Raw genomic sequence first — 16,648 nt, forward strand, 5'->3', positions numbered from 1 at the left:
GTGTGTGACGGGAGGTTTGCCTCCATAAATCTGGAGCCCTGTGCTGTGGCGAGGTGGTCTGTAACGACGACGGCAGAGAAGATTAGCATCGATTTAAACAGATTCAATCATTGTTTGTGTGACTTGGAAGAAGTTCAAACTTCAGTCACACACACACACACACACACATGCTACCAGTTTTTCTTCCTTTTTCTTATTAACACACACTCGCATCACACTACTTCACCGCTACGACTGAAATAAAACCCAAAAACTTCTCACCAACAAGCCAATTGCCTTGAATCATTACATATTAAACAAGCAGTTAATGTCTACGAGGAACCGAATATTTCCGTTTCATCATGTTTATTTTTGCCACTGTAAATCATCTCTATTGCTAACACTTAACATCACAACTAGATTGAAAGCTGGAGTACGACTGCATGGCAATGGAAAAACGTGTGAATCCTGTATGTATGGTAGAACCACTCTCTATATAACCCACTCAAAATGTCTCCAGCTTTTTGTCCGCTTCCAGCAGGACGTGTGGTGTGTGTGTGTGTGTGTGTTGAACTCATTTGTGCACACGTGTTTAAATGACGTGTTTTTAATGGGTTAATTCCCCTTTTTAAGCAATCAACCCAGCTAAGCATTACCGCTATTTGAAGACTCGGCAGTAGCGGCACGCGCGTGAGCCTGATTGCTAAGTTAACAAGCGGTGTAACCAAAGAAGTATAGTCTGTAATTATGTAACTCCTGCAGCAAGTTTTAACCCGCCGCTATTTACGATAATTTGCCGTCACATTTTGTTTCATGCTGTCGATGCCTCAGAATGTGTCCAAAATATTTGATGTTGTCGTCACATTCAGAGCACAGTATCTGTGGTCAGGGTGTATGTGAATGAAATGAATGTGTTTGTTTTTTTAATGCTGTTGCCATCCTTTTTGTTTTCTTTCTTCATCCCCCAGCAGAGTATATCTGGTGGCCCAGGAAAGACGGGACGGAGTTTCTAATTGGCTTTGTGTGCAGGTGATGCTATCCAACTTCAAGCACTACAGCGTCACCGAGGCAAAAAAGGGACGGAAGTCGGAACCATAGGAAGAAGAAAAGAAAAACGTTAGTCATCTCAGAAAAATAACAACTGCTGTACTATAATCCAAACCTCCTATAACTTTACGACCTGGTTTGGTATGATGTTTCACGTCGTTTTCACTCACCAGTTTCCTTCCTATGTTAGCTTTGGTTTTGATTCGTTTCTAGGGAGTCATTTTAGTTTCAACCTTCATTTTCTGTGTCATTTTATTTGATCTTATAGTATATTTGTGGAATATGGATTTTGTTTGAAGTTCGGAGGGGTCACAGCCAAGAATATCTGCAAGTCATGTCTTCATCTTTGTAGTGTAACAGAGAAATGATTGGATGCTCCATTCAGTCTTTCTGCAACACAAAAAAAATTAAAAAAGAAGCTCAGTGTGGAGAGAATCGGAAGGAAAAAAAATTACATTTTAAGGAAACTTTAAAGAGGGTATCTAAGTAATAAATCTTAGTAGCTGTTTTATTTCTTGTGATGTCTCATTGTTAACCATAATTACATAATTTTTGGGCAATACAAAGAGGACTCCAATATTTTCATGGTCCTTTTTTATAAGTGTTGTTTTTGTTGTTTAGAAATATATATATATATATGCTATAACAAATTTCATATAACTACATTGTGAATTCAAACTTGAGAAAAAGAAATGTAGCTGTACATATTATTCCAGTCACTGCATATAACCGACTCAGTGAGAGAATAGCATATTTTTGTGATGGTGTGTCAAAAGAACATGTTATAGCGTGTGAATAGAAGAAAAAGTTGTTGTTATAACAGTTGTTGTTATACTTTCCTTTCTGCTGGAAGACGGTACAAACGACCCCAGAGACGAACGGAACACGCGTTCTCTGTAAATACCGTGAAGCCGAATAATTTTACAAGTGTCATACCAGCAAATTTACAAACGGTGAGTTAAGTCAACACAGTTTTAAGAAATTAAAAAAAAAAAAAAGAAGCGCCTGATTGGTATCTATTGTTTAACTGTTAAGATATCAGAATCATTTCAAAGAGATGGAGAGAGAGAGAAGAGAAAAGATGATTTAATCCAAAGCACACTGTACTTACATGTGAAGATTATAACTTGAACCAGGCATTAGACAGTGCTCTGTGCGACCTGACACTTTTATACTCTTGAGAGGAACTTAGGTGTATGTTAATGTTTGTTTCATCCTGCTTTGTTCCCAATTTGTTTTTTTGGAACACAAGATCTGGGCTCTGTGCCGGAGCCTTTTATGTAACGCGTTGTTCTCTGAATCAGTTCTTTTATGAATGAATTAGGAAAGTAAACATTTTGATACCATACCTCAGCCTTTGCGAGTTCGATTGCGGAGTCATCGGCAGGTTTTTAATTTATTCTAGTGGCAAAAATAAAGGAAAACACTGAAGGGTAATAAAGCGAGTAATCATTGCACTGTGAGTAGTAAAGTACAGGCCAGTTTCCTATTTGCACATGTATATGTCGGCTTTCTAAAAAAATAAAAGGGGCCCCTGTGCTGTGGGACAGTATGAAGGATTTTTGGGGTTAACGTATTCTCGACGAGACAAACACTTGAGAGTGTTGAGGCGAGTTAACAGCTTGGGAAGTAGTAACTGATACGTTGCGGTGCACACTTGGATCTCTTTATATGTTCGACCCATGTCGCATTGAAATATTTATACAGGGTTAAAAGATGACACTGAATTATCCACTCTGTCACTGCACCAGGTTCCACACAGTGCGTGTGTGTGTGGTTAATGCTTTCACTCATGACAAACATTGAATAACAACATGCTCCAGTCCGGTTTTTAACACTCATTAATGGAATGAACGGTGTGTTTTCTGAACTCCTGTACCTGCGGCAGGTGTACACGCGTTGTTTTCATTTGACCACACTTCTTGTCTCATTTCTTTTATTTCAAAACAACCAGGTAAAGACATAATGCTGGATACTTCTAAAGTAAACGATACGGAGGTGTGTGATCAAGTAATAATCGACAGAGTAAAGAAAAAAAACAACCCTTGTAATGTTCAAAATGTAAAAGAAAATAAGAAATACAAAACTATAAAAAAAAAGAAAAAAAAGAAAGATGCTTCTTTGCTGATTTCAAGTTTAATCAGAGTTTTATTGATACTTTGTGGTTTATATATTAATAATTGTAATATACTATTAAAATGTACTGTGCATCCATTGCTTTCTCTCTTTCCATTCCCCATCCTCAGAGATCGTACTTCTTTTGTTGATCATTCATGTATTTCATTCGTGCGTAAAGAACTCACAGTTAACCTGTAAACGGAGTGCTGTCGTTGATACCAGTGTAGTGGTCTTTGTTGTTCTCCCTTGCTCTACCTCTCCTTTTCTCTCATATTTATCCCTCTCTCCCCTCTCGCGCTCTTTTTCTATCTCCTGTAATTACAAAGTAGATGTTCTATAGGACTCATTAATATAATACTTGTAGTGAATAGTGGATTTAGGACCAGTCAAGATAGACCTTTCTCTAAATGATCATGTTATTCTGAGATTTTGATAGAGGTTCATTGTAATTTATTCCGTGTACGTTTTTATTTTTGGTTTCGGTTTTGCCACTCTCACATGGTTTCAGCTAACCAAAGCTCTCACGGATGAACAATAGAGAAAACGGTTGCCGTAAGATGGAATTGTTCAGAAGGCATTCTTTGGATCCCCACCCTTGAATGTTTAAAAAGGGGTGCGCCATACTACCTTAAATGCTAACGCTAGATATGCAAAACAGTTATTTTTTGGTTACTTTCTAAGAGGGACACAAGTTATAATCACGGACAAAGATTTTATGTAAAAAGTATTTCATATTTTTTAAAGAAACATACCAAATGATTATCACACTAGTCATAACACCAGTCATAGTTCTGTTTAAATATTATATCTTTCAATATTTGTACAATTTGGAAACATCCCGGATAGTTTTAAGACGATACTGTTTTTAAACTCTTATTTCTGTCACAACTTCCATTAATAAGTCTCAACCATCTCAAGCTTAGATTCTGGGAACTAGCTCTTGTTTTAATCGGCAATCAATGTTCTTCACACGTGTTGGCGTTATAGAGGCGTCACTGCTAAAGACTCCATTAAACAGTAGACTTCTGTCTCCAAAGCAATACCAGCAGCTGCTGAAGGACGGGCTGTGAATCAGGGAATTCATGTCCTGACATTGGACCAGCACCGTAAAGCTGTGATTCATTGCTGACAAGCAGAGAAGATTATATTTAGACTCGAGTTTAAATGCTCAGTTTAAGCTTCTTTAAAAAAAAATACCATGTCGGAGGATGTCCATAATTCAAACCTGCTAGATTCCCACAAACAGCTGTTTCCAGCAAAAACAAAGCTATTATAAAGCCTCAAGCTGTGTGCACACTGCCAGCTATTCTTTGAGTATAATTTCAATGAAACATAATTCAGGTTTATCACAGTTATTTCATTATTTCACCTCATGGGGTCTTAAAATTGAATCCTGTTTCATTAATAAATAACATCAGTGTCTATTCGTTAGACTGTCAAATTACATACAATAAGCACAGTAATGGCAGCTTTGCTAGTGATGCTAAAGGACAAATTATTCCAATGAACCAGCAAGTATACGGGGACAGTGCGTCGTTTAGGCAAAGAGAAATGATCCCAAGAGACAACGTCCACAATGTCAAATAATATTCAACTTTATTGTAAAATGACAAAAGTAGTTGATCGCATATTCAAAGAAATAACAAGTTTCAAGTATTATTGCTTATGTTCACCTCATTTGCACATTGTAGTGTCAAAGATCTTGTGTGTAATAGCAAAGTGAACGACAGGGTAAGAGAAAGTGTTCCTCCGTTTTATCTGCAGCATTGTTCCTATTTCATCAAAGAATAAACTATAACTCAAACCACCTACAAACTATTAGAAGCTCGTTAGGAGCTACATGTAGTCGATTCCTCTGAAAAACAAATGTATGAAACACAACATTTAGCTTTCCTCACTGGTGCAGCGCCCGGTGGCTCAGACCACAATGAACCCTTTCTGAGCAAAGCGGCTCGTTCTCCCTCTCACAATATAGAAAATAGACTCTTCCATTGTTTTGTGATCCTGTAGCTTGGACTTTAAGGTAGCATGGCTCTGTGGCTGTAATTTTTATTTTATCTCAAACTGACAGCAGTTTACAGCTGATGAATGTTACACATCTTAGTAGGCTACCGTATCCATTTTGGGAAAAGGGGAGGGGTCTTGATTTAAGATAAAAAATACATATATATATATATATATATAATCAAAAAAGAAAAAAGTCAACCTGGAAGGTGTTGGCATTTGTAGTTGTACTACCGTATCCATTTAAACTTGAATCTTGAGGCAAGTGCTAGGCAATGGCCAAACGATTTATCCCATCCGCTGTGGGAGGAGCCCGCCCTGAAAGCACACTTGTGAGGTTTCTGTCCTCTTGAATCTGTTTCATGGATAAGAACTGCTGTCTCCCTAAAGCGGGGGACATCAGACGAGGACTGTTTCAGGCTCTGCTCTGTTTCCAATTAACTGAACAGACTTTGAAGGCTCATTGAACGTTCTTGACCATTTATACCCAAAAGCCGGCTTACTGGTAGTGGTGCTAATGGTTTTAAAACCGGACAATGTGCCCTTATCTCTGAGAGATACTGGATAATATCCTGTCACAGTGGACACAAAGTTAGTCTCCCAGTCCACCGAGTCACTCGTTTCTAGTGCCGGCTCTCTTGTTTCAGGACATAACGATCCGTTCGTGTTCACAAAATTTCGACTGAACCCTTCAAGGTGACAGAAATAACACAAGTCCCAGCTGTACTGTCGTGTTTCAGGGTGAGTTCCCCCTTCAGTCCAAACCCATTGCCATCTCACCCCACGCTCATTATATACTGAATATATATACACACAATTGCAATGTATATGTGTATCGATGAATATATATTTGCAATTTTCACACATTTGAACAATGTTAGACTGGAGACCTCAGCTGTATACAGAATACTCTTCACACAGGTTCATTATTAGCTTATGTTCACCAACACGAGAGTTCACCCCCCGGCGTGTTGTCGAGTTTGGAGCAGACCGCATGGCCTAGAGGGGAGCCTGGAAGCTCTTCAGACTGCATGGACGGCAGTGTGAGGCTCTGCTGTGCTCCCATGTTTCTGCAGGCTGAGCACAGAGCTCTCTTCCCTGCTGTCTGCCCATTCCTAACACTTGCCCCCTTTTTTTTATGTTAACCGACTTTTTATGGCGAGAGACAAGACAGACTTGACTGACATCTGAAAGCATCTTTCAGGTTATCATATGGCTTGCTTAAGCCCTGTTGTAAAAATATACAAAAAAAAAAAAATGATAATAATGACAATAATAATAATGGATGGGGGTCTCTCACATATCAAATGTGGAAAGTCTAATTTTATATTTGTATTTTCAAATAATAATATTGACAAAAAATGTCTGTGAAAGGTTTCCATCCTCTACTGTGGTCCAGAAATTGATGTGTCTGTCTGGAAAATAAATAAAATAAACTGAATTGTTATATGACTTGTTTTCACTGTTTCGTTGCATTTTTATTCTCATTTCAATGTCACATATAATTAGGTGGTGATCCTTCAATTCAAACGTTTACTTTACTGTATATAGCATCTGCTGACATCCCATAACTGGATACTTATGGAGCAGAGAGTATTTAATACAAACAGGACAATTTTGTTTTGTTTCATTCTACCTCGGCTCCGGGATCCTTCCAGGTCACTCATCAAGTCAGCAGGATGAATAGAGTCTGAGCACTGTGGGGCGGGTGAACCAATCAGTGCAGGCGTGTACTTCTGCTGCCCCTCAGTGGTCTCTTCCAGCACTTTGGACGATGCAGCAGCGCTTTTTAGGAGAAATAAGCACAGCATCCACCGGTGCTTTATTTGACATCGGCAGTATCACACGGAGAGCATCAATATTAGCTAAAGGCTCCGCGTGTTCAACGGCTGTGATGAGTAGATGTGCAAACGAGGCTGCTGAGTGGCGGGCTCCTTTTAGAGCCTCACAACAGTGGCGACGCACACATGAAGTATTAAGTGTTTGTGTGATGAGTGTTGTCTTTGATGCGATTAGTCCTGCTTTATGTAACTAATATATACTGTGTCTCTTATACTGGCAGCCACAGACGGGTATAAAGATAATGATGTAATGAGTATTCTCCAGCAGATTTTTTTGTCCCATGTTTATTTTGATATAGACTATGATTGTTGAACATACTGTTACTGCTGCATTGAAATTCTTGGATCAGGGTTTTTAATATGGGTGCTTGTCAGGTGAGACCAACAGTCCCGACAGCTTCATCACTCATTCAGACAAGGTGATCGATAACTCTGACTTCAGATCAATACTGTCCCCGGCTCTTGCTTTTCAGAGCCGAGAAAGGAGAAGTTTAGATCACGCTGCAGTCATTGTGTTTGTGTAATGAGTAGAATGATAATCCCGCTGACAACCTGGACTGTTGTTTCATTTTTACAGAAGCTGCTTTTGATTTTTATGCTGTCTCTGACAGACCATGTGTGGAGCCCGGTCATAAGGTATGTGTAGACATGACATGCAAACACACAAACGGATGAACTACAGCACGTGTAGAAACATATGAACAGTCAGACAACTGTTATACATATCCCGTGTTTCCAGATTTTTGGATTAAATCAAAATTTTGAAATTGCTTTGAACAAAATTAGAAGAAATATTGTTTTGTTTTTTATGTGTTTGTTTTGTTAAATCCCAAACGAGATGTAAAACAAGAGTTGGCCCACTTGAAAGATGTCTGAGGCTTTATTATAAGCTGTATTTTGTCATTGACCTCCAGCAGATCTGGAAGGAGTTGCTCCAGATTCCTGGTCAGTGTAATTAGCAGACAAATTCATCAAAGAGTTGATGCTCGCGCTCGTCTGTGTTTTTAACTTGCAAGCCTAACCGGTTGACCTTTGCAGTCCACCTGTCTTTAATTAAGTGCTAATTAAAAGTGCCATTGCGATCAGAGAGCTCGACACTCGCCAGCCCTTAAAGAAAGAGGGATCCGTGTCTTAGGTGGAACACTGCGAGACAAGCAGCAGTCATTGCGGGAGCTAAATGTCAGCTCGCAGCAGAGAAAATGAAGCTGTTCATAATCTGTGGAATCAAGGTTGGCTTTAAAGTTAAAATGTCATTAGTAATATTTGAGCAGCAGGGCCGACACTATGAAAACAATATAATCACCGACATATGATCTCTATCTATCACAAACTCACAAATGCACAGTTGCCTAAATAAAGTGACCTATTCCTTTCATACAACTTACCGGTACTCTATTTTTACTTCCAAATGTGTTACATTCACGTGGCATTCATTTTCAAGCCCCACAATGAACAATTCAGGGTGTTCCCCCAAATTTCCACCCGTCACACAGAGACACACATACGCGCAAACTTTGCCAGATATGTTTTGCAGCATGTCACCAGCTCATTTGATGGCCTCACCTCATACCAGAGGCTGTGTGTAAATTCCCCACGGGCCGGGGTGCTAACAGGCTGAATGTGACAGCTCCGTGGCAAACACAACCAAGGCTCAGTGTGCAGGAATGCCACTGCGAGGAGGTTGCATGTGTATAACGACGCTCGGGCCGCCGTGGAGGAGTAATGGAGAAGAGTTCAAGAGGCGGTCTGCTGCCAACCTCCGTGTGCGTCAGCCTGCCGAAAAGCCGAGGAGAGAGCTGAAGAATATGCCTGTCATGCATATTCATGTGGTGATGTCCTGCTGCAGGAGACTCACAACCCCCAATGCTCCAGCCTGAGAGGACACCCCAGGGCCCCTCAGCATTTATTAACAGTAATTAAGAGCTAGTCTGAGATGCCGGCATGTTTAATTGCCAATTACGGTGAGGTTAGCTATAGATGGAAATGACAGGTATTTATATAATACATCAGCCTAAATAATCAAGCTGTGTTTATACCTTGGAAATGAAGGAAAAGGTTGGGAAGCATCCAGCATCCTTGCAGAGGCCTGGTATTGTAGGAACCCAAGTGCAATAATGAGCAATGTTCAATGGTTATGCACTTAATTTTATGTGCATCGCTAAATTATCTCCCAGCACAGCCATGTAATGGTTTGCTCCTCTTTTGAAGCGGAACATTTTTTTGACAGAGCTGTGTAATAGAGTCAATCGTTGATGGGAAGACTGCTGTGGACGGGGAGATGAGGCACTCAGGTGGCTGTTTCCTCGCAGACTCCAGGCCTAATGTAGCCTTTGGCATGGAAATTGACGTGACATTGATGGGCACTCTCCCGCCAGCAGAGAGTCATGCGCCTGCACAGCCTTCCAATTCACTAATAATTGCTGATTAAAAACTAGTTAAGAGTCCATGAAAACCCAAATGTGCATTAACCAAATGACCTTCCCGGGAATGGCAAATAGTCTGCGGCAGAAGGACGCGGACAGCTCCGCGTGTGGAACTGGTCGCTGGATTTGTTTTTGAGAGTGTGGAGATAAGAGACGACCGGCAGCGTGCTGTGCGAGACCATTGAGTTTCTCAGAGGAACGGGTTTTATTGGGTCCCAATCCTCACAGAAATTGTCCTTGAGCTCATATAACCTTTTCCTTATCGAAGAGCAGTCTATCAATCTGACTAACACATTAAGATAACCCTTAACATGCTAACGCCATCCAATAGATAGAACTAAACCTGCGTATTATATCACGGAAAGCTTAAAAACATGACATTTAGATCATATTGTAGCCTGTTGATATCTTGTAGTTCAACCGAATTTGCTGTTGATGACGTTTCTCAATTAAAATGAGATTTAAATGACCAGTATCTACATATTTTAGAATTGCTGAATAAAAACTCCAAGGGATGAGATAACTGTAATCACATGACTTTGACGTGTCTCATTATTCTCTCAATATAAATGATGCTGAATGTGATTTAATGTGAGGTTTTAAGATTCCATGTGGTGAATGTTTGACGAAGACAAGTATTGATCATAATGTTTCACACGTTTATTATAATGCTTATCATGGTAATGGGATTTCAAATCCAGTGCAGTCGGATGCACACCGGCGACTCGCTTCCTTAAGAGAGACACACTTGCAGTCTGTTGTAGAATCAAAGTCATATCGTGGCCTCAACGTTGAGACTTGTCGCCAGCAGAGGAAGCAGAGGAGAGCTCGAGCTAACTGACTCAGAAAATTCACAAATTGTGTCCCTCTTTCCTCTCATATTATCCACCAGATGAGGCTTCACATGCTGCTTACAAAGGCCATCGGTTTTTTGGCCCACATCACAGAGGATGCAGCTGTCTGTTCATTGTTCATCATCATTGTCTTCATGGATCCGATGCTCCAGAATCAATAGCCGCCTCAGAGAAAACTAGTGAGCAGCAGACTGTAGGAGCAGGTAAGAGTGTCAATTATCACTGGAGGACAGAGGAAAAATACAAAGTGATTGCCAAGGGGGGGGGGGGGGGGCTGTGATGGTGTTGATGGGATCATTACCGATGGATTAATGACTACTTGGCTGGGTGCTGCAAATTCCTTATAAAGCTCACTTTGAAAAAACAAAGATGAACCTTAAAGCACAGTGACTTTTCTAGTTCTAGTTCTCCCTGTAAACTAGCATGACAGCAATTACGTTAATGAGAGATGAGTGTGTAGGTGGAAATACTCTGTTTATTGCCAACAGGTCAAGAGGCGTGCTGACTCTAATGTTGTTGTAGTTGAAAAGATAATGTGTTAAAAAGATAAGAGTATGTGTCACTAACACATTCTGGCATAACACGTCAAAATAGTAATACAACATCCACAAACACGCTTACTTCCTTATCTGAATGGCACAGATCCCCACTGCAGTTCATTAATACCCCCCCCCCCCCCCCCCAAATAAATACAGTATTATTTGCAGTGTTGTTTGAGAAGATGAGTTCAACAGCTTTCTGCGTTCTCTGGATTTGTGATGAATTCAGAAACCAAGTTGAGGAAATGGTTTCAAAAGAATATTGAACATTTCGTTTGACACCTCTGCTGTCAGGTAAGAGCCTCGTCAAAGCGCCGCGTAATCCAGTTGTGAAAGTCAGTGCAAACACTGAGAGCTGTAACCTACCACAGCGGGACAACAGTGTTTCCATCGGTTAACACCTACACACACAGGGGTTGTTATATCCGGTGAAAGGGGGTTTGTATGAAATATTAAGTCATTTTACACAATATCTGCTGGTGAGATATTACGAGATTTCAAAAGCAAGGTTAAGCTCAAGCTCATTGTTATATCTCATCAGGAGAATGTGAAAAGCAGCTCAGCAATGCATCACATGCACGATACATACAGGTGCATGAAGTAAACACAGCAGCCGTCAACTGTGTGTGTGTGTGTGTGTCTCTGTTTAGACAACACATACTCTTATCAATCTCTGCACAATAACAGAAAACAATTTGCTAATGTTTTGAAAATAGCTTTCCCTTGCCCTGCTCCAGCATTGTGAGATGTATGCACAATTTCATAAACACAATCAGTGTGCTGAATGGCGGCACTGATATTCTGAAAAAAAAAAAAAATCTCATTATTGTTCCTGAGCTATGGAAAAGCAGTCAATGGCCCATATCACACATACTGCCCACACCTCCTCCCCCTCCCCCTCCCCCTCCCCCACAGCAGCCCACCATCACACAAAGCTTCATTCCGCCTAGCAGCAAACAATACGCAGCAGTTTACTGAGAGAATATTACTGATGACCCAAAAGAAATCATCAGCGGGCCGGCTGCACCCTGCCTTACAGTCTTCAGGTGTCACCGCTGGCCCCTGCTGTTGAGATCACCGGGATGCACCGCTGGGCACACCGTGTCATCGTGCACTTATTTGATCTACTTTATATACTTATAGACCCGCGTCACAGAGTCCGCCTGCGTGTATAGATTTCCAGTCTTTTGTGACTCGCTCCATCTTCCCCTCTCTCGCATGAACAAGTGTGAAGAGAAGTGGCCACAGAGGAGTGCAAGTAAACAGGAAATGAATGATGGGCCCTGTGGGATTACATGCATAGAGGTGGAGTTTGGTGACCAGGCAGACAGCTTCTGGGAACACTGAGCCGGAATACTCAGACAGCTTCGGTGATGGATGATTACAGTCCGGTGCATAATCAGAGGATTTCAATGAGCGCGTGTGTATAAGGGCACATGCATCAAGCCTTTCAGAACACTGCTCACCTTAGAGGGTTTGTGGTTTGTCCAAAGCCACCAGTGTGTCATCATGTTGGGGTGTTTTATTCCTACACTGGAGTTTAGAAATTCACCTGCAACATATTTAGTCTAAGACATTATCACATTTATCTTTAAAATGTCTTCAAAACAATCGTCACAATAACAAGGACTGAACAGAATCGGTGTGAATGCTGATTATAATCAGGCTCAGCAAATCATCAAGGTATCTAAAAGAGAAACAATTGTTTAAAAAAACATTTTCTAGCTCTATGAAATGTGTCAAAATCACTGAATGGATAACGCTGAATATATAGATCAAGTCTAATGACTTAACCTTAGTGTCCTTTTGCTGATTAGCGGATGTTAGCATGCTAACAGGCTACACTAAGATGAAGCTTGTTAGCATGCTAACAGGCGACACTAAGATGAAGCGTGTTAGCATGCTAACAGGCTACACTAAGATGAAGCTTGTTAGCATGCTAACAGGCGACACTACGATGAAGCGTGTTAGCATGCTAACAGGCTACACTAAGATGAAGCTTGTTAGCATGCTAACAGGCGACACTAAGATGAAGCTTGTTAGCATGCTAACAGGCGACACTAAGATGAAGCGTGTTAGCATGCTAACAGGCTACACTAAGATGAAGCTTGTTAGCATGCTAACAGGCTACACTAAGATGAAGCTTGTTAGCATTGCCCCTGTGAGAATGTTTCCCTGCTAGCATTAGCATTTAGCATAAAGCAGCACTATGCCTATAGAAAATAGCCTCTCAGAGCTGCTAGCAAGGCTGTAGACTCTTTGTCTTGTTCAAAATAGAATCAGAAAAAGAATCAGCTTTATTGGCCATGTGTGCTTACGCATACATGGAATTTGTCTCCGGTTTCCACTCCGCTCTCAATGTACAAACACAATGTACAAACACAAATTTACAATAAACAAGAAAAATATATGTATAAAGAATCAAAAAGGGCAGCAAAAAAAGTAGAACAGATGTAGGTATAAACATTTAGCTACAATACAAGTATAAATATAAAAAGTGTGTATATATATATACATGTGAACATCAACCTACAGACAATGGCATGAGTTGTAAGTGGTGGTAATAGTGTAGTATAACCTATTTATTGTTCATGAGAGCGATGGCCAGTGGAAAGAAGCTGTTCCTGTGTCTGGTGGTCTTGGCGTACAGAGCCCTGTAGCCCCTGTAGGTTCACAAAGCCCCCCCCCCCCAGTAGCTCATTTGCTACCTGGAGAATGTATTTATACTGAAGGTGACACCTTAGTTTGTATCATCCTCTGCAATCAGCGCAGAGGTCGGGCCAGAGGGACACGCTTAGTTGCACATGAAACTCCCCGCGGGGAAGTGATCTTATGATACAAACATCACCCTGCCTAAGCCCAGAAAATCTGTTTGCTTTATTCCAAAAAATCATATTCTATATGTGTCTATGTAGCTCCCCCTATACCTAATTAAAATATAAGGGGGCAGCTGTCCCAGTGAAGCGTTTTGAGCCCTGGTGCCTTCCTGCACACAGTAAATGTAAATGAAAGTGTGAGGGTTCAGTGTTTTAAGGCTCGGGGTGAACATTGGGGACAGGGCCCGCAGTATTTACTCTTTCAACCATGACGTTCATCAGATCAGTTGCAAACTCTGGCAAGTACTTGAGTCTGACATTTGATGATGTAAGGTTTATGGTGATCACAGATCACTAAATGTCAGGGACTGGTCCGAGCTGATATATTCATCCCTGAAAGCAGGAGATGCACTCGCTTGATACACTGCCCCCGATTCCTGTCCTTGTCGAGAATGGAAAGCCATTAGGGACCCATCACAATGTGTGAGGGCTTTAAACAGAAAGACTGTTCTATGCGATAGTTATTGACCTGTGTGGCATATATCATGCTTTCTCAGTTGTGACTTACAAGCCAAGAGCAATAGAGGAATAGGACCACGTGTTGTTGAGCAACGCCGCCCCGTTCATGCAGAATGCACATGGAACCCTTCATCCTGTGGCTTTACAATAAGTATCTGTTTGAATGTATTTCATGTTAACACTTGATTTACACTCTTATACTAAACTTTAGTTCTCACATAATTACTTTTACATAGAAAATGTTTCCTTCATTATTTAAGCCTCGTGTTTGAATAGTTGCTTGGGTGTTTTTTTGTTTTCGGAGTTGCTTCACTTTTCTCCATGATGAAAACATTAGGTGCAATTTTGAGGTATTTTACTGAAGTATTTCCACTTGGTGCTACTTTATACTTCTACAGTCATTGTTACTGTTTAAGGTTCAGATTAAGAGTTAATATAAAAAAGCTTATTAAACACAATGCAATGTTTAGGTTTGGACCCGTGTAAAACAACCTTTTCTGTATAAGCAGTGTTTGTTTGTTCGTTAGCCGTAATTTCCCCTCTGAACTTCTCCAATGGTTCCATGCTCAATGTGGTAAAATTGTATTTTTTACATTGGATACTTTACATATTGTTGCTAATCATAGTAAACCAATACCGCACTGCGAAAATACTACAAGTAAAGGCTTGTATTCAAATGTATACAAGAAGGTAAATGATGTGAATACTGCTACATAGACATAAGTTGTTCTGAATTGAGAATAAAAAACAACGTTTCGAGGTTCATCGTCGCATTGAAGTAAATCAGTCAGTATACTAAATAGATGAAATAGTGGAATGAGGAGATTACGTATCGGTTTTGGATATTGGTGATGGAGTAGAGGTCCTGGCCTGATTAGCTGTTGTCCATTTGACTTCTGGAAGGACATGTTCTGCTTGACACCTCTTTCTTTTCCATAAGGCTCACCCTGTGCTCATGCTTTTTACAGGAAGTCCTGGAGTGAGAAGCACCTCAGAAACACCTCGGCAGAGATTAAACCTTTTAGTGACCTTCCAGCACATCGGACAATCTCTCTGCGCACCGGTGCACCAACTATCAAACCCCATGTGGCCCCCGTGAAATACAGAGGAATCAAGGTAAAATTGAAGGAGGTGGCGGTAAACACCGGTTCAATTCCATGAAAAGAGAGGGAAACGTGTGTGTACTGTACCTGTGTGTGTGTTTGTGGTGAAAATACGCCACCTGCTGTGCCTACAGCTCAGTGTCACTGCAATCAAACAACTGTCAGCAAAAAAACAAACAAAGCAATTCTGAAGCATGTATATGCTGTCCATTTCATACAGGGCGACTAAAATGAGTTCCAGTGCTTCAGTGATCTTCAGAGAGAAGACAGTGCTTAATAAAGTCTAGAGATCGGATAAACAAACCATTGTATGGCATTTATATGATATTCATATTCATTTATTGAGAAATATCTACGTTACTGGTCAAAATCAAGTTTAAAACTTAATATATTGATTTGTGCTGCAATTTATTTATGAATACTACAGAAAGGTCTTGTTGAAAAAAACAAAAAAAAACATATTTCCAACTTTTTATAAGCATTTGTGAGACCGGGTTTAATCGGAGTTAAGTTATACATCATCTCTTCGTGAAATCAAAAGATGATCAAAGCAGCATCTGTGTGGTTCTGCAGTGACTCAGTCAATGTGCACTAATCCTTCATCCACAAGGGGGCGGCATTGTACAACAATCAGCACCTCCGCTCAGTGATGAGACAGCAGCTCTCCAAAGCTGCAACTCGAGGCCCAGAAATGCACCACTTTTGTTTTCTGGGTTGTTTTCATCAATATTATTGATGTATTAATGTGCAAGTAGCATTTCACTGTTGTAGTCAGTGGAGGTGGTACTTTACTTTATATACTGTCAGTTATTTCTCGAGTTCAAAAGTCTTATAAAGACATTTTGTCTTTATAAGACTTTGACTCTAAAGAATTGACAGTAACTTGAAATAAGATAAGGCACATCATTACACTTAATTACTTCAAATTAAACTAACGTACTAGCATTGAGAAATGGTCTTTTGCATCATAATTTGAAAGGTGATCATACTGTATGTTTTTTATGAAAAATCTTAGTAATTAAGAGTTAAAAAGTAGAATATTGCCTCTGAAATGTCATGGAGAGGTATAAAGTTGAATAAAATTTAAATAGTCGAGTAAAGTAGAAGCGCCTCAAAATTGTGCACAAGTCCAGTATTTCTACTGAAGGGAATGTATCGTTACTGCTTTAGCTGTGGTTCCATGTATCAGTTGACAAGACAAAGATCGGTCCTGCTAAAAACCTGTTCTTGAGGTCTGGTAGAAAGCCACCGGTTTATTTAAGATTTTAAACTTGTGTGATATTGCAATGTGGTAAAGATGACTCGTCATGATAAACAAGCCAACACACTCTAGTTAGCAATAGGTGAACATAATGTGACATCAGGCAGCAGAAATGCACAACACACACAAAACACACAATTCTTC

The 16,648-nt window shown here is 40.3% G+C and overlaps 1 protein-coding gene across 9 annotated transcripts in view; it reads left to right on the top strand.

The window, feature by feature from the left end:
• Positions 1-6,606, top strand: part of LOC306787691 (RNA-binding protein Musashi homolog 2) — a 218,196-nt gene extending 211,590 nt beyond the window's left edge. For 7 of the 9 annotated variants that reach the window (XM_079282911.1, XM_079282910.1, XM_079282918.1 and 4 more), the window contains one exon: positions 948-6,606. Coding sequence is in view for 5 of the 9 variants with exons in the window: in XM_079282910.1 (XP_079139036.1) it covers positions 948-992 (45 nt within the window). In the remaining 4 variants the exon portion in view is untranslated. The remainder of the gene's footprint in view (positions 1-947) is intronic. The other 2 variants (XM_079282912.1, XM_079282913.1) reach the window with 1 other exon arrangement.
• Positions 6,607-16,648: the final 10,042 nt, after the last annotated feature.

Source organism: Melanostigma gelatinosum (genome assembly GCF_949748355.1).
Source record: "Melanostigma gelatinosum genome assembly, chromosome: 14".
Taxonomy (NCBI): Eukaryota; Metazoa; Chordata; class Actinopteri; order Perciformes; family Zoarcidae; genus Melanostigma; species Melanostigma gelatinosum.